This window comes from Hippocampus bargibanti, linkage group LG20 (assembly GCF_051943395.1).
Source record: "Hippocampus bargibanti isolate YZ-2025 linkage group LG20, ASM5194339v1, whole genome shotgun sequence".
NCBI classification, from domain to species: Eukaryota; Metazoa; Chordata; class Actinopteri; order Syngnathiformes; family Syngnathidae; genus Hippocampus; species Hippocampus bargibanti.
In genome coordinates, this window is record NC_142753.1 from 10,745,673 (window position 1) to 10,772,269 (window position 26,597).

At 42.5% G+C, this 26,597-nt stretch overlaps 1 protein-coding gene across 1 annotated transcript in view; it reads right to left on the reverse strand.

The window, feature by feature from the left end:
• LOC148883159 (nuclear factor of activated T-cells, cytoplasmic 1-like) overlaps nt 1-26,597 on the reverse strand; it is a 43,091-nt gene that overhangs the window by 10,572 nt on the left and 5,922 nt on the right. The window contains exons 2-9 of the mRNA XM_088987009.1: nt 24,939-25,944; nt 24,710-24,869; nt 19,869-20,074; nt 18,844-19,016; nt 17,064-17,204; nt 10,338-10,393; nt 8,317-8,449; nt 6,773-7,171 (exon numbers count right to left, since the gene is read on the reverse strand). Coding sequence (XP_088843135.1) covers nt 6,773-7,171; nt 8,317-8,449; nt 10,338-10,393; nt 17,064-17,204; nt 18,844-19,016; nt 19,869-20,074; nt 24,710-24,869; nt 24,939-25,944 — 2,274 coding nt within the window. The remainder of the gene's footprint in view (nt 1-6,772; nt 7,172-8,316; nt 8,450-10,337; nt 10,394-17,063; nt 17,205-18,843; nt 19,017-19,868; nt 20,075-24,709; nt 24,870-24,938; nt 25,945-26,597) is intronic.

Here is a 26,597-nt window from a genome sequence, read left to right on the forward strand (position 1 = left end):
GGGCCAAAAATGCCTTACTATAGTAAGGCGTTTTTTGGTGCCAAAAATGCCTTACTATAGCAAGGTGTTTTTTTGGGCCAAAAATGCCTTACTATAGTAAGGCGTTTTTTTGGGCCAAAAAGGCCTTACTATAGTAAGGCGATTTTTCTCAGCCAAAAATGCCTTACTATAGCAAGGTGTTTTTTTTGGGCCAAAAATGCCTTACTATAGTAAGGCGTTTTTTGGGCTAAAAAATGCCTTACTATAGCAAGGCATTTTTTTTGGCCAAAAATGCCTTACTATAGTAAGGCGATTTTTCTCAGCCAAAAATGCCTTACTATAGTAAGGTGTTTTTTTTTTGGGCCAAAAATGCCTTACTATAGTAAGGCGATTTTTCTCAGCCAAAAATGCCTTACTATAGCAAGGCGTTTTTTTGGGCCAAAAATGCCTTACTATACTAAGGCGTTTTTTTTTGGGCCAAAAATGCATTACTATAGTAAGGCGATTTTTCTCAGCCAAAAATGCCTTACTATAGCAAGGTGTTTTTTTTGGGCCAAAAATGCCTTACTATAGTAAGGCGTTTTTTTGGGCCAAAAATGCCTTACTATAGTAAGGCGTTTTTTTGGGGCCAAAAATGCCTTACTATAGCAAGGTGTTTTTTTGGGGCCAAAAATGCCTTACTATAGTAAGGCGTTTTTTTGGGGCCAAAAATGCCTTACTATAGTAAGGCGTTTTTTTGGGCCAAAAATGCCTTACTATAGTAAGGCGTTTTTTTGGGGCCAAAAATGCCTTACTATAGCAAGGTGTTTTTTTGGGCCAAAAATGCCTTACTATAGTAAGGCGTTTTTTTTGGGCCAAAAATGCCTTACTATAGTAAGGCGTTTTTTTGGGCCAAAAATGCCTTACTATAGTAAGGCGTTTTTTTGGTGCCAAAAATGCCTTACTATAGCAAGGTGTTTTTTTGGGCCAAAAATGCCTTACTATAGCAAGGTGTTTTTTTTGGGCCAAAAATGCCTTACTATAGTAAGGCGTTTTTTGGGCTAAAAAATGCCTTACTATAGCAAGGCATTTTTTTTGGCCAAAAATGCCTTACTATAGTAAGGCGATTTTTCTCAGCCAAAAATGCCTTACTATAGTAAGGTGTTTTTTCTCAGCCAAAAATGCCTTACTATAGCAAGGCGTTTTTTTGGGCCAAAAATGCCTTACTATACTAAGGCGTTTTTTTTTGGGCCAAAAATGCATTACTATAGTAAGGCGATTTTTCTCAGCCAAAAATGCCTTACTATAGCAAGGTGTTTTTTTCGGCCCAAAAATGCCTTACTATAGTAAGGCGTTTTTTTGGGCCAAAAATGCCTTACTATAGTAAGGCGTTTTTTTGGGGCCAAAAATGCCTTACTATAGCAAGGTGTTTTTTTGGGCGAAAAATGCCTTACTATAGTAAGGCGTTTTTTTTGGGCCAAAAATGCCTTACTATAGTAAGGCGTTTTTTTGGGCCAAAAATGCCTTACTATAGTAAGGCGTTTTTTTGGGGCCAAAAATGCCTTACTATAGCAAGGTGATTTTTTGGCTCAAAAATGCCTTACTATAGTAAGGCGTTTTTTGGGGGGCCAAAAATGCCTTACTATAGTAAGGCGTTTTTTTGGTGCCAAAAATGCCTTACTATAGCAAGGTGTTTTTTTGGGCCAAAAATGCCTTACTATAGTAAGGCGTTTTTTTGGGCCAAAAAGGCCTTACTATAGTAAGGCGATTTTTCTCAGCCAAAAATGCCTTACTATAGTAAGGCATTTTTTTGGGCCAAAAATGCCTTACTATAGTAAGGCGTTTTTTGGGCCAAAAAAGCCTTACTATAATAAGGCATTTTTTTTGGGCCAAAAATGCCTTACTATAGTAAGGCGATTTTTCTCAGCCAAAAATGCCTTACTATAGCAAGGCGTTTTTTTTTTTTGGCCAAAAAAGCCTTACTATAATAAGGTGTTTTTTTTGGGCCAAAAATGCCTTACTATAGTAAGGCGTTTTTTTGGGGCCAAAAATGCCTTACTATAGCAAGGTGTTTTTTTGGGCCAAAAATGCCTTACTATAGTAAGGCGTTTTTTTTGGGCCAAAAATGCCTTACTATAGTAAGGCGTTTTTTGGGCCAAAAATGCCTTACTATAGTAAGGCGTTTTTTTGGGGCCAAAAATGCCTTACTATAGCAAGGTGATTTTTTTGGCTCAAAAATGCCTTACTATAGTAAGGTGTTTTTTGGGGGGCCAAAAATGCCTTACTATAGCAAGGTGTTTTTTTGGGCCAAAAATGCCTTACTATAGTAAGGCGTTTTTTTGGGCCAAAAAGGCCTTACTATAGCAAGGTGTTTTTTTGGGCCAAAAATGCCTTACTATAGTAAGGCGTTTTTTTGGGCCAAAAAGGCCTTACTATAGTAAGGCGAATTTTCTCAGCCAAAAATGCCTTACTATAGCAAGGTGTTTTTTTTGGGCCAAAAATGCCTTACTATAGTAAGGCGTTTTTTGGGCTAAAAAATGCCTTACTATAGCAAGGCATTTTTTTTGGCCAAAAATGCCTTACTATAGTAAGGCGATTTTTCTCAGCCAAAAATGCCTTACTATAGTAAGGTGTTTTTTTTGGGCCAAAAATGCCTTACTATAGTAAGGCGATTTTTCTCAGCCAAAAATGCCTTACTATAGCAAGGTGTTTTTTTGGGGCCAAAAATGCCTTACTATAGTAAGGCGTTTTTTTTTGGGCCAAAAATGCCTTACTATAGTAAGGCGTTTTTTTGGGCCAAAAATGCCTTACTATAGTAAGGCGTTTTTTTGGGCCAAAAAGGCCTTACTATAGTAAGGCGTTTTTTGGGGGCCAAAAATGCCTTACTATAGCAAGGTGATTTTTTGGCTCAAAAATGCCTTACTATATATAGTAAGGCGTTTTTTGGGGGGCCAAAAAAGCCTTACTATAGCAAGGTGTTTTTTTTGGCCAAAAAAGCCTTACTATAATAAGGTGTTTTTTTGGGCCAAAAATGCCTTACTATAGTAAGGCAATTTTTCTCAGCCAAAAATGCCTTACTATAGTAAGGTGTTTTTTTTTTGGCCAAAAATGCCTTACTATAGTAAGGCAATTTTTCTCAGCCAAAAATGCCTTACTATAGTAAGGTGTTTTTTTGGGCCAAAAATGCCTTACTATAGTAAGGCGATTTTTCTCAGTCAAAAATGCCTTACTATAGCAAGGTGTTTTTTTGGGGCCAAAAATGCCTTACTATAGCAAGGTGTTTTTTTGGGCCAAAAATGCCTTACTATAGTAAGGCGTTTTTTTGGGCCAAAAATGCCTTACTATAGCAAGGTGTTTTTTTGGGCCAAAAATGCCTTACTATAGTAAGGTGTTTTTTTGGTGCCAAAAATGCCTTACTATAGCAAGGTGTTTTTTTGGGCCAAAAATGCCTTACTATAGTAAGGCGTTTTTTTGGGCCAAAAAGGCCTTACTATAGCAAGGTGTTTTTTTTGGCCAAAAAAGCCTTACTATAATAAGGTGTTTTTTTGGGCCAAAAATGCCTTACTATAGCAAGGCGTTTTTTTTGGCCAAAAAAGCCTTACTATAATAAGGTGTTTTTTTTGGGCCAAAAATGCCTTACTATAGTAAGGCGATTTTTCTCAGCCAAAAATGCCTTACTATAGCAAGGCGTTTTTTTTGGCCAAAAATGCCTTACTATACTAAGGCGTTTTTTTTGGGCCAAAAATGCCTTACTATAGTAAGGCGTTTTTTTGGGCCAAAAATGCCTTACTATAGTAAGGCGATTTTTCTCAGCCAAAAATGCCTTACTATAGCAAGGTGTTTTTTTGGGCCAAAAATGCCTTACTATAGTAAGGCGATTTTTCTCAGCCAAAAATGCCTTACTATAGCAAGGTGTTTTTTTGGGGCCAAAAATGCCTTACTATAGCAAGGTGTTTTTTTGGGCCAAAAATGCCTTACTATAGTAAGGCGTTTTTTTGGGCCAAAAATGCCTTACTATAGTAAGGCGATTTTTCTCAGCCAAAAATGCCTTACTATAGCAAGGTGTTTTTTTGGGGCCAAAAATGCCTTACTATAGCAAGGTGTTTTTTTGGGCCAAAAATGCCTTACTATAGTAAGGCGTTTTTTTGGGCCAAAAAGGCCTTACTATAGTAAGGCGATTTTTCTCAGCCAAAAATGCCTTACTATAGTAAGGCATTTTTTTGGGCCAAAAATGCCTTACTATAGTAAGGCGTTTTTTGGGCCAAAAAAGCCTTACTATAATAAGGTGTTTTTTTGGGCCAAAAATGCCTTACTATAGTAAGGCGATTTTTCTCAGCCAAAAATGCCTTACTATAGCAAGGCGTTTTTTTTTTTTGGCCAAAAAAGCCTTACTATAATAAGGTGTTTTTTTTGGGCCAAAAATGCCTTACTATAGTAAGGCATTTTTTTCAGCCAAAAATGCCTTACTATAGCAAGGCGTTTTTTGGGGCAAAAATGTCTTACTATAGTAAGGCATTTTTGGCACAAAAAGGCCTTCGTATAATAAGGTGTTTTTTTTGGGCCAAAAACGCCTTGCTATCGGACTGAGCTGGATTTGAACCCAGATCCTCCACATGCAACTGCAATACATAAACCACTTGACCACCAAGCAGGTAATGAGCAGAGCAAGAATGTTCGAATGGTTGAGCGTGAGCACCAAGAGGACCATAAATTCTGTAGTCACGCATGATACAGGATGCCAGGATTCGAACCCTGCACCTCCGCAGGGCAACTCCAACACACTAACCACTCAACCACTAAGCAGCTAAACACACCTCACAAAACATGGTTCTTTTCTGGCCTAAAAACGCCTTACTATACATAGTCATTTTTTTTGGCCTAAAAACGCCTTACTATACATAGTCATTTTTTTTGGCCTAAAAACGCCTTACTATACATGGTCATTTTTTTCGGCGTAAAAACGCCTTACTATACATGCTCCTTTTTTCCGTGCTAAAAGCGGCTTACTATACATGGTCATTTTTTTCGGCCTAAAAACGCCTTACTACATGGTCGTTTTATGGATGAAAAACGCCTTACTATACATGGTCATTTTTTTTCGGCCTAAAAACGCCTTACTATACATGGTCATTTTTTTCGGCCTAAAAACGCCTTACTATACATGGTCATTTTTTTCGGCCTAAAAACGCCTTACTATACATAGTCATTTTTTTTGGCCTAAAAACGCCTTACTATACATGGTCATTTTTTTCGGCGTAAAAACGCCTTACTATACATGCTCCTTTTTTCCGTGCTAAAAGCGGCTTACTATACATGGTCATTTTTTTCGGCCTAAAAACGCCTTACTACATGGTCGTTTTATGGATGAAAAACGCCTTACTATACATGGTCATTTTTTTTCGGCCTAAAAACGCCTTACTATACATGGTCATTTTTTTCGGCCTAAAAACGCCTTACTATACATGGTCATTTTTTTCGGCCTAAAAACGCCTTACTATATTTTTTCCGTGCTAAAAGCGCCTTACTATACATGGTCGTTTTTCTCGCCAAAAACGCCTGACTATACATGGTCTTTTTTTTTCAAACTAAAAACGCCTTACTATACATGGTCATTTTTTTCGGCCTAAAAACGCCTTACTATACATGGTCATTATTTTCGGCCTAAAAACGCCTTACTATATTTTTTCCGTGCTAAAAGCGCCTTACTATACATGGTCGTTTTTCTCGCCAAAAACGCCTGACTATACATGGTCTTTTTTTTTTTCAAACTAAAAACTGCTTACTAGACATGGTCGTGTTTTTCCGACTAAAAACGCCAAGCTAGCTATCTATTAGTTTTCTATAAACTAGCTAGCTAACTTGATCTATTTGAGTTAGTCCCGATTGAACGCGGTCACCGTTGCTGGCTACCTAGCTAGCTATCGATTTGCTATCGATTAGCCGTCTAACTAACTAGCTAGCTAGCTATCTATTATTTTATCTATTAGCTAGCTAGGTAACTTGATCTATTTGAGTTATTCCCGGTTGAGTGAACGCTGGCGCATGTGGCTACCGCTGCTCACCCACAGAAAAACTAATCCTGTGACTGTAAAGTGACCTTGAGAGCTTTGAAAGGCGCTTGTAAATGAAATGTATTATTATTATTATAAAATATTAACCCATTTAAGCATGCTGTCACCACTGTTCTTCAATGGGTTTAAAAAAAGGATTTTGTGAGGAAAAACGCTTGGTATGGAGAATGGACGTGCAGCCTTTTCTGTATTAATTTTTTTTGCTTCCCACTGAGCAGATGTTTTTTTTTTTCGGTACGTAGCAGCTGCTGCAGACATCTTGAAGGCGGGGAAGCGTCTGTTTTCTGAATCTCAACATAAAACAGACAGATTTTCTGCCATTTGTCCAACCGGGCGCTATTTCTACTGACACGTAAATCATTGGCTTAATAGTGTCCTAGCCTGCCGTGGCTTTCGGGCCTTGCGGCGGTTGCTCGTTTGTACGTTCGTTAGCTCGCGGGAAACCAGGCGAGACGGTCAAGACAGCGCGAGTGGTGACTCACTTTCCGTAAAAAGAGGACACCTGGGATTGGACGGACGGTAGAAGGCGGGGACGGTGGACAGAAAGTTGATAGACGCGTTGAAAACATCCCGCTGTGGCAAATGTGTCAGGTGGCTTTCTGGAACTTTCCAGATGACTAGCTAGCTTATCATCGGCTGTCACTAATGGGCAGCGTCGGGGAGTTGACGCCAATCATTTCAGTGGGTGCCACTGATTGGTCGCCCCAAGTGTATGTTTAAAATAAAATATAAATATTACTCACCGTCGTCAAGGTACATCTGGTCCAGTTCTTGCGGTTCCTCCTTGATGCTAACACCCAACGACGGCGGGCTGCCGTCGTCCCTCAACGAAGGCCGCCCGCCGTTCTCCGCCACCCTGGAAGGGCTGCCGCCGGGCGAGAACCCCCCCTCGGGCGTAGACGGCCGGGACGGCGGCTGGAAGCGATCCGGGGTCTCCTGGATGATGGAGACGTGGGGCGCGGGGAAGGGCGGAGCCAGCGACAAGTCGTGCAGTTTGGGACTGGCGTTCGGGGAGGAACCCGAGACGGTTTTGGGCGCCGACGTTTGCGGAGTGTACAGGAAGTACGACTTGGGATGCCCGAGGGGGGCGCACGACAGAGGGGCGTCGTAGTCGTCCCGGGGCTCGGTTTTGATGGTCGCGACTAAATGGGAGAAAAGAAGCAAAATGGCGGATGTGAGTCACGCGAGTGGGCTTGTGGCTAGGATACCCAAATAAACATGATCAATGAGACCTTGTGTCTGATGACTCATAGAAACAAGCGGCGGGAGAACAGACGTGTGTTTTCTTTGGATCCCGCAAACGTACAGTGATACCTTGGCTTACGAATTTCATTGGTTGCCAGACAGAGTGTGTAAGGCGAAAAGTGTGTATCCCAAAAATTAATTTCCCATAGGAAACCATTCAAATTAGAATAATCCGTTCCCAGGTCCCCATAAAACATCATTTTTTACTTTCTAAGCGTTAAAACTACACAAAATATACCTTGTTTTATGTACAATAAATGTGCTGTGGTATTATAATGAAAGAAATAAACTGTACTGTGTAATAAAGTCATTTTATTTATCTTTGTAATGGTCGTTGATGGCTTGATGGAATGAAGTGGCCCCTTTCATCAGCATTAAACACATGATGAGGATCGTAACCTTCTTCTTCTTCATCTTGAGCAATGATCCCTTGTCGGTGATAATTTTACCTAGTTCCTCATCAATTGTGTTCTGTTTGCTGGGTTGATAGCTTTTTGCATCAAGTGTACAGATGGCTTGTATGGGTTATTTGTGCAGCCTGATTGATGGGATATTTTAACCTTGCAGTCAACACTCTGCCTTTGAACTATCACAGTTGAAACGAGTCCAAATTTAACTGTTTGCTATCCATTTTATCACTCTCTCTCTATCGTCTGCCTGTCTCTTTAATGTTTGAAACCCACCTCCCCTCACTGCTGCGTTTTTGACCAATCACGTGGCTTTAACCAAAGACTGGTGGCGGGGAATAGAGGACCAAAACAAGCCGGCTGCCATTTTCTTGTTAGGAGAACGGGCTCGTTCGTGAATGACACATCACTCATTGTGGCAGCTCCGTGTGTATCCCGAAAAACAGTTCATATGCCAAGGTAAAATTTTGATAAATTCCACGTTTGTAAACCGAAAAGTTCGTAAGCCAAGGGCTTTGTAAACTGAGGTATCACTCTACATGAGAAACAACGGCGCCACACACAAAATGGCGGCTCCTGAGCGTGAAATGGATGCGATTCGGAGACAATAAAGTGACATCAAATGTCGCGCTTACCTGCGGAAGGCACGTAAGTGAAGCGCTGATATTGACTCCGTTTCCGTTTGCCGTTACAGACGTAAAAGTTGACCTGCGCTGGCGTGGACAGATGCTGGTTACGGTAAGGCGGGATTTCTACCAGGAGCCTGTTCTGAAAGAAAGAAAGAAAGAAAGAAAGAAAGAAAGAAAAGAATTCAGTGAATGAGTTAAAAAGCCTGGAAAAGCTCAGCCATCAGCGACCCGGTACACACATGACAGCATTGAGGGAGGAAGGAGGGGAGTTTTTTAAAAAAAAACAACAAAAAAACATGTCTGCTCACAAAGTGCTGCAGTCAATGGAACAAAAATAAGTCATACAACAACAAAGACAGAAAGAAAAAAAAAATCGGGAAAACCAAAAGCAGGCCTCATGCTGAGTCAACTGTCAAAAAATAAACAATGTGTTCAACATTTTTTTTCTTCAAAAACCAGCATCAAGAAGACTTTTAGACTTAACGTTTCACCAGGAGCTCATTCCAAAGACAAATTGCCATTTTTTTTTTACAATTAACACTCGTCCAGATGTGATGTTTGTCATTTTAATCATCATCACGAGAGCACAACAAATTCTGCGTGTCCACCACGGAGGCGGTGAGGTGTTGCGCAATACGGGGCCAAGTGTTCCAGCACTTTTCGCGAATCTGTGTGTGTGTGTATGTTTGTATGACTAGTCTTGTGAGGACCACTAACATTTTATACCATACATAGTGAGGACATTTTTGACCTGTGAGGACCTTTGGGCCGGTCCTCACAAGTTTTTCATTCTAAAGGCTTTTAGAGGGTCTCTATATACATCTGTTAAAGTTTCAGAGAGGTCCTCACAATTCACCCAAAATGATTTTTTGGTGTGTATTTTCATTTCACTTGGATACACACACTTTTTACTCACTGTGTGTGTTTATATGTGTGTGTGTGCGTGTTTAATGAGAGGAAAAAGTTCATACCACAAAAAGTAAAATGAGATTTTAACCAAATTCACTACAGGGGTGAGGACTTTGAATGTAGCCATTCAGAAACCTCACTCCTGCTGTTATTTCAGTTTCAAGTCCACTTTTTATTGCTTTGTTTTTACAGAAGTTGAAGCGGGAAATGGGGTGACATTTAGTGTTCAAATGTAACCCTAGTTCTTCTCTAAACTTATCAGCAACGGTGGTCCTCACTCCTTATCTGGAGTTATCCGGACCTCACAAAACCTTTGAAACGGGAATGTGTGTGTGTGTGTTTCTGTATACAGAAAACTGGGAGCAGGTGCAGCGCCTCACAGAAAAACACCCTCTAATCCCTCCCTGCTCCGGGTTCTCCCACACTCCGTGCCCGCCGCACCGGCGTCTCCGCTAAACAGGAAGTTGACCAGGAAAAAAAACGGTGCCAAATTTCCAAGCCCGAAAAAGACTAGCAAGCACGACGGCACTAATCGTGAAAAGTTCTTGATTTTAAAACAAATGAAAAATAGGGACATTTGTATGAATTTAATGACAGTGAACAGAATCAATGCTCCTTTTGATTAACTCATTCACTGCCATGTGCAAAAACGTGTCCGCTCCAGTGCCAGGGTTTTTGTCATTTTCACTCAAATTCCAGGACCCACAGAATATTGTGTTTAAGGACTACATAAACATTCAATTAGAATTCCGACTTTTTGACTCCAAATTCCGACTTTTTGACTCAATATTCTGACTTTTAATTCAGAATTCCGACTTTTTGACTCCGAATTCTGACTTTTTGACTCAATATTCTGACTTTTAATTCAGAATTCCGACTTTTTGACTCCAAATTCCGACTTTTTAACTCAGAATTCTGACTTTTAACTCAGAATGCTGACTTCTTCGGTCAGATTTCCGACTTTTAACTCAGAATTCCGACTTTTCAATCAGATTTCCGACTTTTAACTCAGAATTCCGACTTTTTAACTCAGAATTCCGACTTTTAACTCAGAATTCCGAATTTTCTGAATGGACTGGAAGACTCGCAACCAAACTGTCCACAGCGGTTCAACTTACATGCTTGGAGGTATCTCGGTCCACTTTGGCTTCGGTTTCCCATATGTGATGCCCATCTGCAAAAGGACAACAAAGAAAGCCATCAGGAAAAACATCCAAGCAAGAAAATGCAAGAGAAAAAGTGGAAGGAGCACTGCTATCATCATCTGTTACATCACTGATGGAGAAAGCAGCAGGCGACGTCACACCGTCTGAGTTCACGTCCCTTCGGAGAGACTGAGAAATCTGATGCCCCCCCCCGAAAAAAGAATGAAGCCCTGAGTCATTCCAAAGGAGATGAGCGACATCTCGTGCGGGGCCCTGACGAGTCGACGCGAGCGGAATCCCGACCGCAGCTGGTGAACTCGTTAGTCCGTCGCGTCTGGAAAGTCGCCTCTGACGGGGCTTTGGCTACAGTCTGCTCTGCATCAACATTGAGGGGCCTTCCAATATATTTGGGAGTTATATATTCGGGAATGAATGGTCAGAATATTAGAAACAGCTTCCGCGCTAGCTAGTTTGACCGCAATTTATCTGAACTTGAGTTATAATTTGGTAGTTTGGACACCTCTGACGACTGTCGATTGAGTGGTAGTGAAAATAAAGCCCTTACGACCATAATTTGGACATTTTCGAACCGGCTCACGAAGTTTGATCTGTCGACGTACGGGAGAGTCTGAGGTGTCGTGGATCCAACACTGACAGCTTCCACTTTGTCTTTGTGTACGCCGGAAAAGCCAATGCGTGTTCCCCCATTAAGTTTTCCAACCACAAAGCGGTCTTCCAGCTGCCCGTGACCTCACTGGCCAGGCATCTCTTGCTTGGATGAAGACCCCCACCACTCCCACCAACCCACCCCCCGGACACCAACAACCAAATAATTTTGGATGTCGGAGTGCCGTCTCATCATCGCATTTTTGGACTCTTCAGACGCTTTGTTCCATTCTTTCAGATTCTCAGACTGTTTATTTCCTTTTGAGAGTCTCAAGGGAGCGAACAGCTCCCAAGACTGATCACAGTGGATCAGTCCGCGGTCAGTCACAAGTTGATTAGGGTTGGATCCTAGACTGGGACGGGACTCTGGAGTGCTTCTTCTACACCATATTCCAATGTGAGGCTTTATGAGGTCCTGACTGCACTCAGAGACCTACACCAAAGATTGAACCAGATCCTGCTCAAAAACATACTCTAACCCTAAACACCAAACTCTCAGCAGGAACATGGAAGATCCCAAACCGGCAATGGACCTGTCAATCACAAGTAGATTGGGGTTGGATCCTAGACTGGGACGGGACTCTGGAGTGCTTCTTCCGGACCATATTCCAAGGTGAGGTTTTATGAGGTCCTGACAGCACTCAGAGACCTACATTAAAGATTGAACCAGATCCTAATCAAAACCTTACCACACCCATCTCCAAGCCAGAGGCTCTTCAAACGCCTCAAATTTAAAGCGCCTACCCTGCATCAAGACTGAACTTTGAGCAGGAACGTGGAAGATTCCAAAACGGCAATGGACCCAAATGGAAATCTGACCTGCTTGTCAAGAGTCATCCGAATTCGCACACTAAAACAAGTGGGCAGAGTCTAGTCCAAAACTCCAAGACCTGAACAATCCAAATTTGAAGCAGGACTAAACGAGACACTGCAAATATATCTGAATTTTGACCCGTGTCCATGAAAAAAAGTTGCGAAAATTACTTGAGTGTTTTTGTTTACTTTTTAAACCACAAAAACATTGGTGAAAACCTTCCTTGGAGAAGGTAATGGAAGATGGCGCCATTGGTTGGGAGCTAGTGTTTCCATTTGTCTCCATTACAGTTGGATTGATGATGAGCAGGTACCGAATGTGACAGAAGTATTTGAACTTGGTTGTGTGTTTCATTTGGATCGAGCCCCGTTTTTGGTTTTAAAAGAAAAAAAAAAAACCCAAAAGACATCAATAGAGCTTTTAAAGTCAACGGTTGTACTTTCTTTGTGAAAGTCCAATCTGGCTGGTGGAAAACGTCACCGAAGCCGAGGGTCCCCCACGTTTGCGGCATTTGAAAAAAATGTAAAATAAATGAAAAGAACGTATTTGATAACCGCAAAACGTTCCAGAAACAAGAGGGCAACATCTGCTCGGCCCGATGCTGATCCAGAAGCCCACCTCTCAACAGCCCCCTAACACTGACATGCCTAACTTCCCTCAGAGCGAAATATGGTTCTGAGCTCTCCGGCCCACCGTGCTGGACAAAATCCAATATTTTAACACCCCACGTACCCCGCCACCCCCCCTGCCCTTTCTTCCCCTCCTTCCAAATAAACCCAGTCCCCCTTCTCCTGACATGAGCGCTAAAGCTAACACGTACAATAGCGTACAGTACACTTATGGGTCAACCTGACGTTCTAACGGGACTCAAGTGGGTCCCTTGTGTTGACTAATCGGGTCTGGGTGGAGGCACTTTGGTGTCGTGAGTCAAGCGGCGGCGGCAGCGTGGTGGTAAGCTAGGGTAAACACCAAATGCGTGAGCTCAAAGGGAATCCTTGTCTCGGTTGCCTATGCCACAAAAAACTTTGCACAAGATCTCTCAGGAGATGATGTCGAGACATTTAAAGGACAACCAACACCATTTTTTTTTGTTTCCTAACTGACATCAGAAAAACGTCTTATAGCATCTAAAATAACCAAAATACGCAGGCTGATATTTTTAGTCAAAAGCAAAAGACCAATAAAAATGACTTAGTGTGCTAAAAATGCAACAAAATGAGCTGCGAATTGGGGATTTTCAGAAGGTCCCGCCCCCTTGTTCGTGACGTCACGGCAGGACGTCTCGCCTTGCTCTAGAATCAAAACAATGGCTTCAAATTCGGAGATGCTTTCTTGTTATGAATATGATTCAAATAGTTCTGAAGAGGAAAGCATAAATGTTTGCAATCGATTAAAGAAGTCCTTCTGTCTCATTTTGAGGCGTCTGGACTCCAATGTAGCGGCCAGAAAATGCACGATGCAAAATGCAAGATGGCGCCCAAGCGCCGTTGGAAATGGGATGATTTGTCTGCTGGGAATTTGTGTCAACTAGTATCAAATAGTAGTCTTGGTGCAACACACAACGATTCACCATCGCGTTATTTAAGTGTTTTCCTTCTAATTTCGCCATCAACACGATGTTTTTAGACCGAAAAAAGTACCCAAAATGCATTGTGTGTCGCTTTCTCGGTCCGGGGCGTTCCTTCAGTGACGTCACGTCAGGAATCGTCACCAACTTGAAAATAAGACTTATTAAAGACTTATTAGAGTCGTAAAAAGTAAAATATTGCTGTAAAATAGTTCCTGTATTTTGTTTTTCTACTTCTTCCTTTCCTTTCCACTTTCAGTTTCATCACTTTGCTGCTGTGAAATGTAAATTTCTCCACTGCAAGGCTAAAATATAGCTATATGCGGTGGAATCTTTGTAAAATACGCTCACTAGAAGTCATTCAAGTCATTTTACAAATTATGGACGCAACTTGTCCGGAGGTGTCGGTTGTCCTTTAACCCTTTCAGGGACGGTTGTCACCACAGTGGACGGATTATCATGTTACCAGGTTACAGGGGGGGGGGGGGGGGATGCCAAACCACTAAAACTGTTACCGCGTCTCTGTTTTGTAATCCACTTTCTCTCCCACCTGCTTTGCCGCACCTGCAAACAGCAACAATGACACAAATAAAGCCAAGATAACATCAACTGGCCCTGATTGCCTCGCCTCGCCTGAAATACGGTGTTGTAATCTCCAACGGCCGCGCGCTTTTTATTCCCCAAATGCCTTTCTGATGCCGAAACCCGATAAATGACCCCATTTGGGAAATTGCTCCTTTTTTTTTGTCCGCATCAGGATTTGTTTGGGCGGTGTCAAATTCTGCTCAAAGCTTTGTTAGGGCGCGAAAATAAACAATTCAACAAGATACGGGGAGAGAAAAAAAATGACAATACGCACGCGGGATTATGGGATTACGATGCTGTTTGCACATTGAATGATTAGCTCCATGGATAGTCGATTATTGATAATGGGCCATGCATGAGATAGGGGAATATAACGCAAAAAAAAAACCTACTGTATATATTTTAAATTCATACAAATAAATTGTGTTTTTGTTTCTTTGGCCCTATAGCAAAAATAAAAAACAAACAAAAAATAAATAAATCCTCAAATAAATAAATAAATAAATAAATGTGAAAAAGACTTAAAAATATAAAATCTGCAATTATTATGATTTTATTTTTATTATTTTAATTTAAAAAGACTATAAATTCTGTGGGTCCCTAGTTTCTTTCATAAATTAAAATACACAATGTGTATAGATTACATATAATACCAATGTAATCTGTTTAATTGCCAAAATTAAATACAAATATAATAAATAAATACAGAATAATAAATAAATACGAAAATATGTTAATGCTTAAAAAATATAAAGCCTGCAATTATTATAATTTTATTTGTATTTTTTTTAAATTCAAAACACTATAGGTTCTGTTAGGCACTAGTTTCATTTATAAATTAAAATACCCAATGTGTATAGATTACATATAATACCAATGTAAACTGTGTTATTTCCAAAATTAAATACAAATATAATAAATAAATACATAAATAAATAAATACTGATATACATCAATACATACATACATAATCTAGAGATAGATAGATAGATAGATAGATAGATAGATAGATAGATAGATAGATAGATAGATAGATAGATAGATAGATAGATAGATAGATAGATAGATAGATAGATAGATAGATAGATAGATAGATAGATAGATAGATAGATAGATAGATAGATAAAACGAGCGCTGAGAAACTCCGGTGGGAACACACACAAGGCTCTTAAAGGGGAAAGCAGGGCTTTCCTCTCGTGTGAGTCATGGTCGCGCACACGCATTTGGAACGTTGTTTGTCCACCGAGTGGAAACACGGCGAAGATTGTTGGCCTCCTAAGCAGAAAACGAAACAATTGATGGTTTTTGTGTGTTGGCGGCCCATCTAGCGGGCGAATGGACACGACGGGGGTAACCCCTTCCTGCCCACGTGTGGAACTTGAAGGGGAAAACTTTGACACGTGCTTTCCGGCAAGGAAAATCCTTCTGGAAACTTCCTCCAAATGATATAATAAGACGACAACAAGAAAGCGAAGCGGCTCGGTCACGTTGCGAGGACACGGATTGGACGGATGGATCGGTGGAAGGATTGCCCGGGAATGCGAAACGGGGCGCCAAAGTAAGGGAAACCCTCGACGAGGTCCAAAAGTCTAAAAGACGTTTAAGGATGGAAAATGGCTGCCAAATTGGTCATTTGATAACCTACACTGTCAGAGATGATAATAATAATAATAATAATAATACATATAATTTCTAAGCGCTTTTCAAAACTCTCAAGATGTTCGATCGGACACTGTGGACAAAGACTCGAACCTAGAAAGATTGTCTTTACTGCCAGCAGGAGACGCAGCCATTCATGACAGACGCCTGAATTCTGCAGCCCTCTGCCAAGCTATTTATTGAGAGTATATGCAAATTGAAGTGATACATTAGTAAAACATAGTTTTCATGATTAGAATATCACACCTTTTGAGTTCTAAGCACGAACAGCTGTAAGCAATAAAACAGTGTCTCTTCCATGAACTGATAAATGTGTAACCTGGCTAATGAGCTCTTCCTGTGAAGGAGTTTCAAGTCGTGAAGTGCTTCGGTGATAAAGGAGTTTCCCAAGTCCTAAATTCTGTCCAAGGCCAGATCTCCTCGATGAAGATGACAGTTTAACTTGTTGTGTCTGTTGACCTCAGATTGACCCCAGATTGTCCGTGCTTCAATTGTGTATTCGAGTCACACATGTTGACGAAGCATATAACAGCATGAAACTTCTCAATATGATAACTTCTTATTCTCCATTATATACTGTTTAAGGCTTGAAATTTGTGTTTCAAATCTGCGGTAAGGTTTTAAATTAGGGATTCAAGGGTTTGGAGGGTTTTCAAACAAAGGTTCCCGTTGCAAATCAGGGTTTTAAAACTGGATTATGGGTTTAGAATGCATAATGCGGGTGTGCTTTAGGAAACCACCTGCCTGCTGGTGTGTCGTGACATTTTCCTTTCATTCGTCTGACTTGGCAACTGAAACGCATCCTGTTATCGCAAATTTGACACCCACCGGGCGGGAGTCACAAACGCGGTGATGACCCCCAACCACCTCCACCTCCACCCCCCGCCACGCCACGCCACCTCCCTAGATGGAACAATGCAAAGGCTTCCCTTGTTTTTATTGTAAGCACACGTGCATCACCCTAAACGTCACGTTTTTTAGCCCTCTGAGGCCAATCAGGAAAATTGCTGTTTGTAAACCAACCGCCTCCTCTTTCTCTCTTTTTTGCCTCCAAACCCAAATAGCTCCCAGTCAAAAGCGTGCACACGCACACACGTACACACACACACACACACACACACACACACACACACACACACACACACACACACACACACACACACACACACACACACTGCTGAAGAAGGCAATGGAAAGTTGTGCAAATGTAAATGTGCTGGGTTAAAAATACAGACATTAATGTGCACCACATGTGGCACTCTGGCAAGGATAGAAGAGATTCAGATGGGGGTGGGCAAAAAAAAAATCCTGGGGTTCCTCCAGGAGACACACACACACACACACACACACACACACACACACACACACACACACACACACACACACACACACACACCGACTCACTCACCTTGAGCCTTCTCCACAAACACCACTTTGGAGTCCGCCTGGAAATTATGCCCGTCCAATTTCATGGTTTGGCCACCGGGGGCAGCGCTGGTGTCCAAGCTCTGCTTGTCGACCAGGGGCAGTTCTTGGGCCGACCTTTGAGCTGAATATGAGAGAGAAATATAATATATGAGAGGTGGTCGAAAGAGAATTCTTGATCAACTCGCAGATGTTTAATGAGATGGTCTCATATGCTCGAGTTTTTTTTTTCTTCGAGTTGGACCTTTCTGAATGAGAGAGCATTTCAGTCATGTGTGAGTGCATTGGTAATTGTGTGAGAGCTTCAGTAGTGTGTGTGTGTGTGTGTGTGTGTGTGTGTGTGTGCGTGCGTGCGTGAGATGAAGTCGAAAATCGTGCATGTGAGAGTATTTCAGTCGTGTTTATGTGAGAGCAAAAGTGAGTTCATGAGCTGCACCCGTTCCCCACTTGACCCCGAGCATCCCGACGTCATCAGTTTATGTATTCTGTAAAATGATGGATGTTTTCTTCTAAATATTTACTCCAAGATTATTTTCGCTGGACGTGACTTCACTCTTCTCTTTTTTACCTTCTTACTCTCTTGCTTACTCCCAAATTTGCTGCCCCAACTTCTTGTCGGAAATAGTGAATTTCAAACCTGGAGATTTTCAAGAAATGTGACCCTTGACCCCTTTTTCAAATTAGGGTTATGGTTTCCAAGCTTCGCTAGTTAGCTTCGTGTTTGCTTTCAACATTTCGCTTGTAGTACCACATGCACATTCCACCATGACGTCCCTGATCCACTGGTGAAAAGGAAGCTTTGATCCTCTCCTCTTTCATCTAGAACTGCTTCATGTCATAAAGAGGGTACAGCAAGTGCTTAAACGACAACCGACACCATTTTTTTGTTTCCTAACTGACATCAGAAAAGCGTTTTATCGCATCTAAAATACCCAAAAAATACAGGCTGATATTTTTAGTCAAATGCAAAACACCAATAAAATGACTTAAATTGTCCAAAAACTACTTCAAAATGACCTCAGAGATGCCGTGTCTCAGAAGGTCCCGCCCCCTTGTTCGTGACGTCACGCCAGGACGTCTTGTCTTGCTCTAGAATTTAAAAAATGGCTTCAGATTCGGAAAAGATGCTTTCTTGTGACTCATCCAGTTATGAATATGATTCAAATTGTTCTGAAGAGGAAAGCATAAATGTTTGCAATCGATTAAAGAAGTCCTTCCGTATCAATTCGAGCCATCAGGACTCCAATGTAGCGTCCCAGAAAATGCACAAGATGGCGCCCAAGCTCCGTTGGAAATGGGCTGATTTGTCTGCTGGGAATTTGTGTCAACTACAATCAAATAGTAGTCTTGGTGAAAACACAACGATTCACCATCGCGTTATTTATGTGTTTTCCTTCTAATTTCGCCATCAACGCGAAGTTTTCAGACCAAACAAAGTACCCAATATGCATTGTGTGTGTCGCTTTCTCGGTCAGGGGGCGTTCCCTCCATGACGTCACGTCAGGAATCGTCACCACCTCAAAAACAAGACTTCCTGAATATTCAGCGCGAGTCTTAAAAGGTAAAATATATGCCGTGGAATCTTTGTAAAATAGTTCCTGTATTTTGTTTTTCTACTTCTTCCTTTCCTTTCCACTTCCAGTTTCATCACTTTGCTGCTGTGAAATGTAAATGTCTCCACTGCGAGGCTAATAAAGGTAAATCCAATCCAAATGAGGGTTGTTAAGATTCCAAGTGTTGAAGAAGGAAAAGGCGTCACTCACAACACTCGATGGGATTGGAGGCAACTTGCAAGGAAATGGTCCTGTTGCCGGCCTGTCCGATGTGGACCCGGAACACCATCCGCACGCGTGTGTTCTTACGGCCGATGTCTGTCTCGCCTTTGCGCAGCTCGATGTCCGAGTTGCGCAACTTGAGGATGCCCGCACAGTCGATCCTAGAAAAAAAAAAGGTAAAAAAAAAAAAGAAATAGGTGTTCAAGATGACCTTTAACTCATTTACTGCCAGATATGTCTAAAAAATGCATCCACTCCAGTGCCAGGGTTTTTGTCATCGTCACTTGAATTCCAGGACTCATAGAATATTGAGTTTCAGGACTACATAAACATTCAATACAGCGTTAGAAACCTTACACTCTCTTCTTTCATCAGAAAAAGAGTTAATTCCTAAATTATATGGGTCTGGAGTTATATGAGCTTGAAATGGGGGCGGTTGTACAAAATACAATATACTGTAATATATATTGATTTATATAGCGCTTTAACAACAGCTGAAGCTGTAACAAAGCGCTAACATGGAAAAAGGGGAAATGCTGCCCCTTGTGGGAGGGATAAACATTGCCAGAGGCCATGGCCAGCGCTTTATCGGCACGTAAGCAAGAAAAAACAAAACCTGAACAAATTCAGGAATGGTGATTTTATCAGACTAAAAAAAAACGAATTTAAATGTTAAAAAAATATTTTTAGAATATTGGTTGGTAATTATTAGAATATTGATAAACAATAAAACTAATAAAAGAAGACTTTTTAAACAGAATATTGGTTTATATAGCGCTTTAACAATAGCTGAAGTTGTAACAAAGTGCTAACATGGACAAAAAGCAAATGCTATGTGGATGGGGAAAACACTACCAGAGGTCTGACCAGCGATTCATCGGCACCCAAACAAGAACAACTAAAACCCGACCAAATTCGGGAATGGCGCAATACGAACTATCCGACGATGCAACTGGAGCGTTGATGGTACACGGCTAGCTTGGTCGTTAGCATGGCAGATGCTCGCAACTTACATGGCTCTCATGTTGTTGTCGGGTAGGAGGGGGATCTCCAGCACTTTGGTGTTGTTATTGCAGACGACCTCGTGGCTGGGCGTGGATACGGTTTTGCCCGTAATGCGGTGCACCTGGTAGAAGGCGTGTGGACGCAGAAGACGCTCGTCCGCCGTGCCGATGAACAGCTGCAGCGTTAGCGGCTCCTTGGACACGTAACCGTGTAGCTGTACAAATAATAATAATAATAATAATTGAGAAGCGAATGAAGGTTTCAAGGCAAAGGTTAAAGTTTCAGCCATGTATTTTCTGCACTATAAAGCGCACCTAAAAGTAATGATTTTTTTCAAATGCGGACCAGGCCCCTTATAATGCGGTGCGCCTTATGCATGGAAAATGTTCTAAAATATGTCATTCATTGAAGGTGCCCCTGATAATGCGGTGCACCTTATGTATGGAAAATGTTTTAAAATGTCATTCATTGAAGGTGCCCCTTGTAATGCGGTGCGCCTTATGTATGGAAAAGGTTTTTAAATATATCATTCATTGAGGGTGCCCCTTATAATGTGGTGCACCTTATGCATGGAAAATGTTCTAAAATATGTCATTCATTGAAGGTGCCCCTGATAATGCGGTGCACCTTATGTATGGAAAATGTTTTAAAATGACATTCATTGAAGGTGCCCCTGATAATGCGGTGCGCCTTATGTATGGAAAAGGTTTTTAAATATATCATTCATTGAGGGTGCCCCTTATAATGTGGTGCACCTTATGCATGGAAAATGTTCTAAAATATGTCATTCACTGAAGGTGCCCCCTATAATGCCCTATGTATGGAAAATGTTTTCAAATATGTCACTCATTGAAGGTGCCCGTTATAATGCGGTGCACCTGATGTTTGGAAAAAGGTTTTTAAATATGTTATTCTTTGAAGGTGCGCCTTAAATTCCAAAAATAAAAAAAAAAAAAAACGGTAGCTGGCCCAAATGTTGACTAACAGTAATGAACTAATCGTTCTTTTATATTTATCTAGCTATCCTACTGTCTATCTAGCTGGCTAGCTATTTGGCTATCTGTCTGGCTACCTAGTTAGCTATCTATTAGCTATCTAGCTGGCTGGCTAGTTAACTATCTATTAGCTAACTAGCGTTCTATCTATTTGAGTTACTTCCGGGTTGAGTGAACGCTGGCACGTGTAGCTGCCGCTGCTCACTCACAGAAAAGCGTATCCTGTGACTGTAAAGTGACCTTGAGAGTTTTGAAAGGCGCTTATAAATGAAATGTATTATTATTATTATTATTATTAGTAGCTCGAGAAAATCAAAGCAAACAAAGAAGATAATCAAGATTTTTTTTTTTATGAAATAAAAATGCTGAGATGTCAGCATAGAGTAAAATACGAGCGCTTTTTGCCTAATTACAAGGCAGCTGGCAAACGGGCAAATGGGGGAATGGACTTTTCACTTAGCAACATGTGATTAGCAAAAGGATGGCGCTCAACTCTTGTGCGTGTGAGTGTTTGTGTAAGGAAATGGCTGCTGCCTAGCAATGCTGTTTATTTAAGGCCGGTGTCAAGTGAGGTCTTGGGCCAGGCGCTCTGCCTCTCCGCATTCGCTTACAGTTCAAGGCATTAAAAACCAGCACAAAAATGATGATATTTGATTTGATTTTTTTAATTGATGAAAGATATTCCAGATATGCAATTTTACTTTCATTCTAAGCTGTCACAGTTGTTCCTGAAAGGTACAATCTACTAGCTGGCTAGCTAGCTTTCTATCTGTGTATTGTGATGTCACGAGAGGGCAAATACATTCCCCTAAGATGGCTTCACCCAGAGAGAGTTTTGGCCCCATCTGCTGGAAGGCAGCAATTCAAACCCCACACCTGTGGCTGATCACGGCTTGATTGGCAAGCAAGGCTCTTAAGGCAGAGAGGAGACAAGCTCTGTTGAGAAACTGATTGCTGCGTGGAACTCATTGCCAGTTGGGACCATACGACAGGACACTGGATTCGGACCCTTGCTAAAGGTGGCTAGGCTACATGAGGAGGACATCAAGAGGGGTGAGGCCTAGAAACTCATGGAAAAGAACTCCGTCTTCAGTTTCACCTCAGAAGAGACTTTATTGTGATTTAAGTATTGGAAGAGACACTATTCTTGCCTTTGTTGCTTGTGAATTTCCCCGGAAAGCCTTTATTAAAACCTTTGTTTGCATTCAAACCTGTCGCCCATTGCACTCCTTGTTCTGTCCCGTTGAGAGCTAGCCTCTCATGACATTACAGTATTTAATCGGGATATTCGGTGTATTAGCTAACTAACTATCTATCTAGCTAGCTATTAGTTATATAACTATATAGGTGGCTAGCTATCTGTTGACTGCCTATTAGCTATCTACTAGCTGGTTAGCTAGCTTTCTATCTATTGACTTCCGCGTTGAGTGAATGCTGGCGCGTGTATTTTTTTAATTGATGAAATAAATTGCAGATATGCAATTTACTTTCATTCTAAGCCACAGGTGTCAAAGTCAAGGCCCGCGGGCCAAATCCGGCCCGCCACATCATTTTTTTCGGCCCGCGAAAGCAAATCAAACTTGTTAAATTCCATAATGATTGCTAAAAGCTGAGCCAAAATGTCATATTTTTGGATGTCAACCACAATAAAAGTCATTATTCTTGACTTCAGATTTGAAAACGAGTTATTCATTAATTTGCTGTGTGCTCTATATTTAATATTTGAAGGGATTTAAACATTCTAATGGGTTCCCCAAATTCATAACGGCCCTCGAGAGGAAACCATAACTACAATGTGGCCCGCGGCAAAAAATGACTGACACCCCTGTTCTAAGCTGTCACGGTTCTTCCTGAGAGGTACAATCTACTAGCTGGCTAGCTAGCTTTCTATCTGTGTATTTAATAGGGATATTCGGTGTTTTAGCTAACTATCTAGCTATTAGCTATATAACTATCTAGGTGGCTAGCTATCTGTTGGCTGCCTATTAGCTATCAACTAGCTGGTTAGCTAGCTTTCTGTCTATTTACTTGCTCGTGTGGCTGCCGCTGCTCACCCACAGAAAAGCTGCAGTGGCCGATGCCATCAGAGAAGAACAAAAAATAGCCGATGCTGCCCGCTTGGTATCGGGAAAGGAGAACCGCAAGTAGAATGTTCCAGAATAAATGAAGAGAGAGTGATGGAGGGGTAACGGGGGGCGGTGGGTTTAGAAGAAGTAGCTTGTCTACTGTGTAATGAGAAGGTGGGCCTCCTTGTATGAGGCTCCCTCTGACACGGCCCGAGCCGCCTGCCAGGAACGTGTGTGGTTTTGCCGCGATGATGTCAGCCATTGCACACGGGAACTTTCCTAAACAAAGACATGTCTGTGCGGCGGCGGAAAAGGAGTTGTGGTGGTGTGGGGGGGGGGAGTTGTTTAGTTTTTTTTCTCCTTTTTTAAAGAAAGAACACACTCTCTTTCACTGCCTCCTGTTCTTGAAGGACAACCGACACCATTTTTTTGTTTTCTAACAGACATCGGAAAAACGTTTTATAGCATCTAAAATACCCAAAACACACAGGCGGATATATTTAGTCAAATACAAAATACCAATAAAAATGATTTAGTGTCCCAAAAGTACTTCAAAATGACCTCGAAGATAACGAGTTTCAGAAGGTCCCGCCCCCTTGTTTGTGATGTCACGTCAGGACGTCTTCCCTTGTTCTAGAATCTAAACAATAGCTTCAGATTTGGAGAAGATGCTGTCTTGTTACTCATCCAGTTATGAATATGATTCAAATAGTTCTGAAGAGGAAAGCATAAATGTTTGACATCAATTAAAGAAGTACTAACGCTGTATTGAATGTTTATGTAGTCCTAAAACGCAATATTCTGTGGGTCCTGGAATTCGAGTGACAATGACAATAACCCTGGCACTGGAGTGGACACATTTTTGCATGGCATCTGTCAATGAATGAGTTAATGTGGTCAAACTGCAGGTCAGACATTCTTGCTCCAGTCTCAAAATTCACTTGCGCATTAGCCACCTTGCATTCAGTATCTGAGGATTGGCATGCAATGCATGATGGGAAAACGCGCGCAAGATCGCGATTGGTTAGTCAGTCGAGGCAGCTGGTATACCGACACATTTGTTTCTTAATGTGACTAAGCTGTTGATAGTTTCGGAGCTTAGTCTACATTGGATGGTTGTGTGTGTGTGTGTGTGTGTGTGTGCATGTGTGTGTGTGTGTGTGTGCGCGCATGTGTTTGTGTGTGCGCAGGAGCCATGTGGGACGCAATGGAAAACTAGTGAGTCACCCTCGTCTGGACAGGAAGCCACTGGCCGGCCTAATAGCGTATCCCATTCAGAAATGTGACAGCTTTAAATAGCTTGCCACTGCATTTTGACACACCGGCTACAAAGTGGGTGGGGCTTGTAGGGGTGGGGGAGGGGCTTGGTGGAGGTGAAAACGAGGCAAGGTTGGTCAGTTTGCCGGACAAGTCGTGTGGGCGGTGAAGAGCAAAGAGTTACAGAAAGTGCTCTGAATGTTGTAGTGCTTTCTCTGCAATCATTTTATCTAGTTCCTCATCAATTGTGTTCTGTTGAGCTGGGTTGATAGCTTTTTGCATCAAGTGTACAGATGGCTTGTGCGGGTTGTTTGTGGAGCCTGAATTGAATGGAGCCTGATTGTATTGAGATTACCGTATTTTCTGGACTACAAGGAACACCCCAAATGAATGAAAATGTGGACCCGCCCCACAAAAAATGGAGTCGGCGGCTCCGACAGCTCAATTTCGCCGTCATTTTGCTTTTTCGATCTTAAACATGAAAATAGAAAGACTGAAAGCAAAGCGTAAAACACTCTTCTGATTTCAAACCTGTACGATGGGGTGTCCTCCGCCAAGAGCTTTCACCGCCCCCCGACTGCCTTCAGTCTCATAGTGGGCCCGATGGTGGGACTTGGGTTGGACCTCAATCTGTAGGCTGTAAGGTCCTGAGCTGGATGGTAACTGCCAGTCGAGGGCCGGCAGAGACGGACTGAAAAAGACAAGAAATTTGTTGCTCCGCAATGAACTTGACAGACTAACATCTGTAGAGTTTCTGTACCTGACAAACTGCTTAGGCTTGGACCAGGCGTATTGGTGCTGAGGCACATCGAGGAACCCTCCGCAGTATGCCTCCTTTTTCAGAGGGAGGCGGTCGGAGTGGTGTTCATCTCGACAGAACTCTACGAGTTCTTCGCCGCCGGGCTCCAACTTGAGGCTGACGTTGGAGTTGTGCTCCAAACTGGTCCTCCGAGCTTTCATGGGTATACCTTCCCCGAGGTCAGCCATGCCGTCCGTGCTCAGGGCGTTAATGGCCGCCAAGATGGCCGAGTTGGTGTACTGGTTGGTGTTCGGAAGCCAGGAATCCTCGGTGACGCTGAGTCGGGGCGAGGTTTGGGGTGACGGCCCTGGGGAGTGGTTAGGGGTGTGCTGGTAGTGCTTGTGTACTGTCCCGCCGCCGTTAAAGCTGTACTTCCTCTTGCCACCACAAGGAGAGTTGGGCCTGGAACTGCCCCGGCCGACAAAGGGGTCATCCGTCACGCTCAAGCGGGGCGACGTGGAAGGGGAGTGACGCGGCGAACTACTCGGCAGGGCCAGGGTAGAACCCTTGGGGGACACCGAGGGCGACTGCCAGGGAGAGTTTTGTGGTGATTGGTCGTAGTTGTACGAGAAACCCGACTCGTAAGACGACGCTTCCGACTGGCAACTGCGGGAAGAGATGCTACTGGCCGGACTCAGGCAGCTCGGATCCCGGTAACCATCGGCACTGGGGAGGGTCAACGTAACAACCGAGTTGACCCGCTTGGCGACGGGAATGTTGTCCTTCTCCGCATCGTCCTCCGGGAACTGACTGTAGGCCGTGATCTCGATCCGAGGACTCTCCAGGGCGGGAGCCCCGTTCGGACGGACAGAGTAATAGCCGGCCGTCAGCTCGTCATGACTATCGAAGACATGGGCCTCTGAGACCGAGATGATGGGGCTGGACTGCAGGCTTAGGTACTGCGGCGCGAGGCAGGGGTTGCCCAGTGAGATGGAGAGGCTGACATTGGGCGTGTAGCCATATGCGTCTGAAAGACAAAGTGGCAGAAGACACTTGTCAAGGTTTGTACACGCAGCTTTCAATCGCCAGTGAGGTTGGAAACCATCCCAGTTGGCTTTTGTAGGAGGTTGGAGCGAGTTTTTGGGGGAAAGAACAGAGGGATGACAAATGGTCTCGTCAGAAGCAAAAACAAATAGACCATCACGTTTGCGTTGAGATGCGCCTAGATTGAGTCTTATACTTTGCAGTTTTATCCACCGCAGTCACACTGGGCTTTGGCAACCGCCTGGTCCAAGAACAATGACACAGAACATTTCCAATGGTTTGAGTCATATAAATGGAGACTGGGTGGGTGATGGGGGTGAACGCATACTGTATAAAACAACTCAAAATAAACTCCATCTGGACCTACTATAACCAAACCCAACATGCCCCCCCCCCCCCCTCCTGCTTCATTTAACACTGCAAGATTTGTGCTGTTCGTTCACACCGTTACAAAAGTGAAACTCGACAGTGCTTATTTTTGTTAGTGGGGAGTGTCTACGTTGCGGCCATCCGTGCCAAAAAGCCTGGGAAGCAGACGTCACATAAGCGAGCTTAATAGGCACCCGGCTAAACTTACATGACATCAGCGGCACCCGAGGAGCCCAAAACCACAAGTAAGCCTTTTTTTTTTTTATA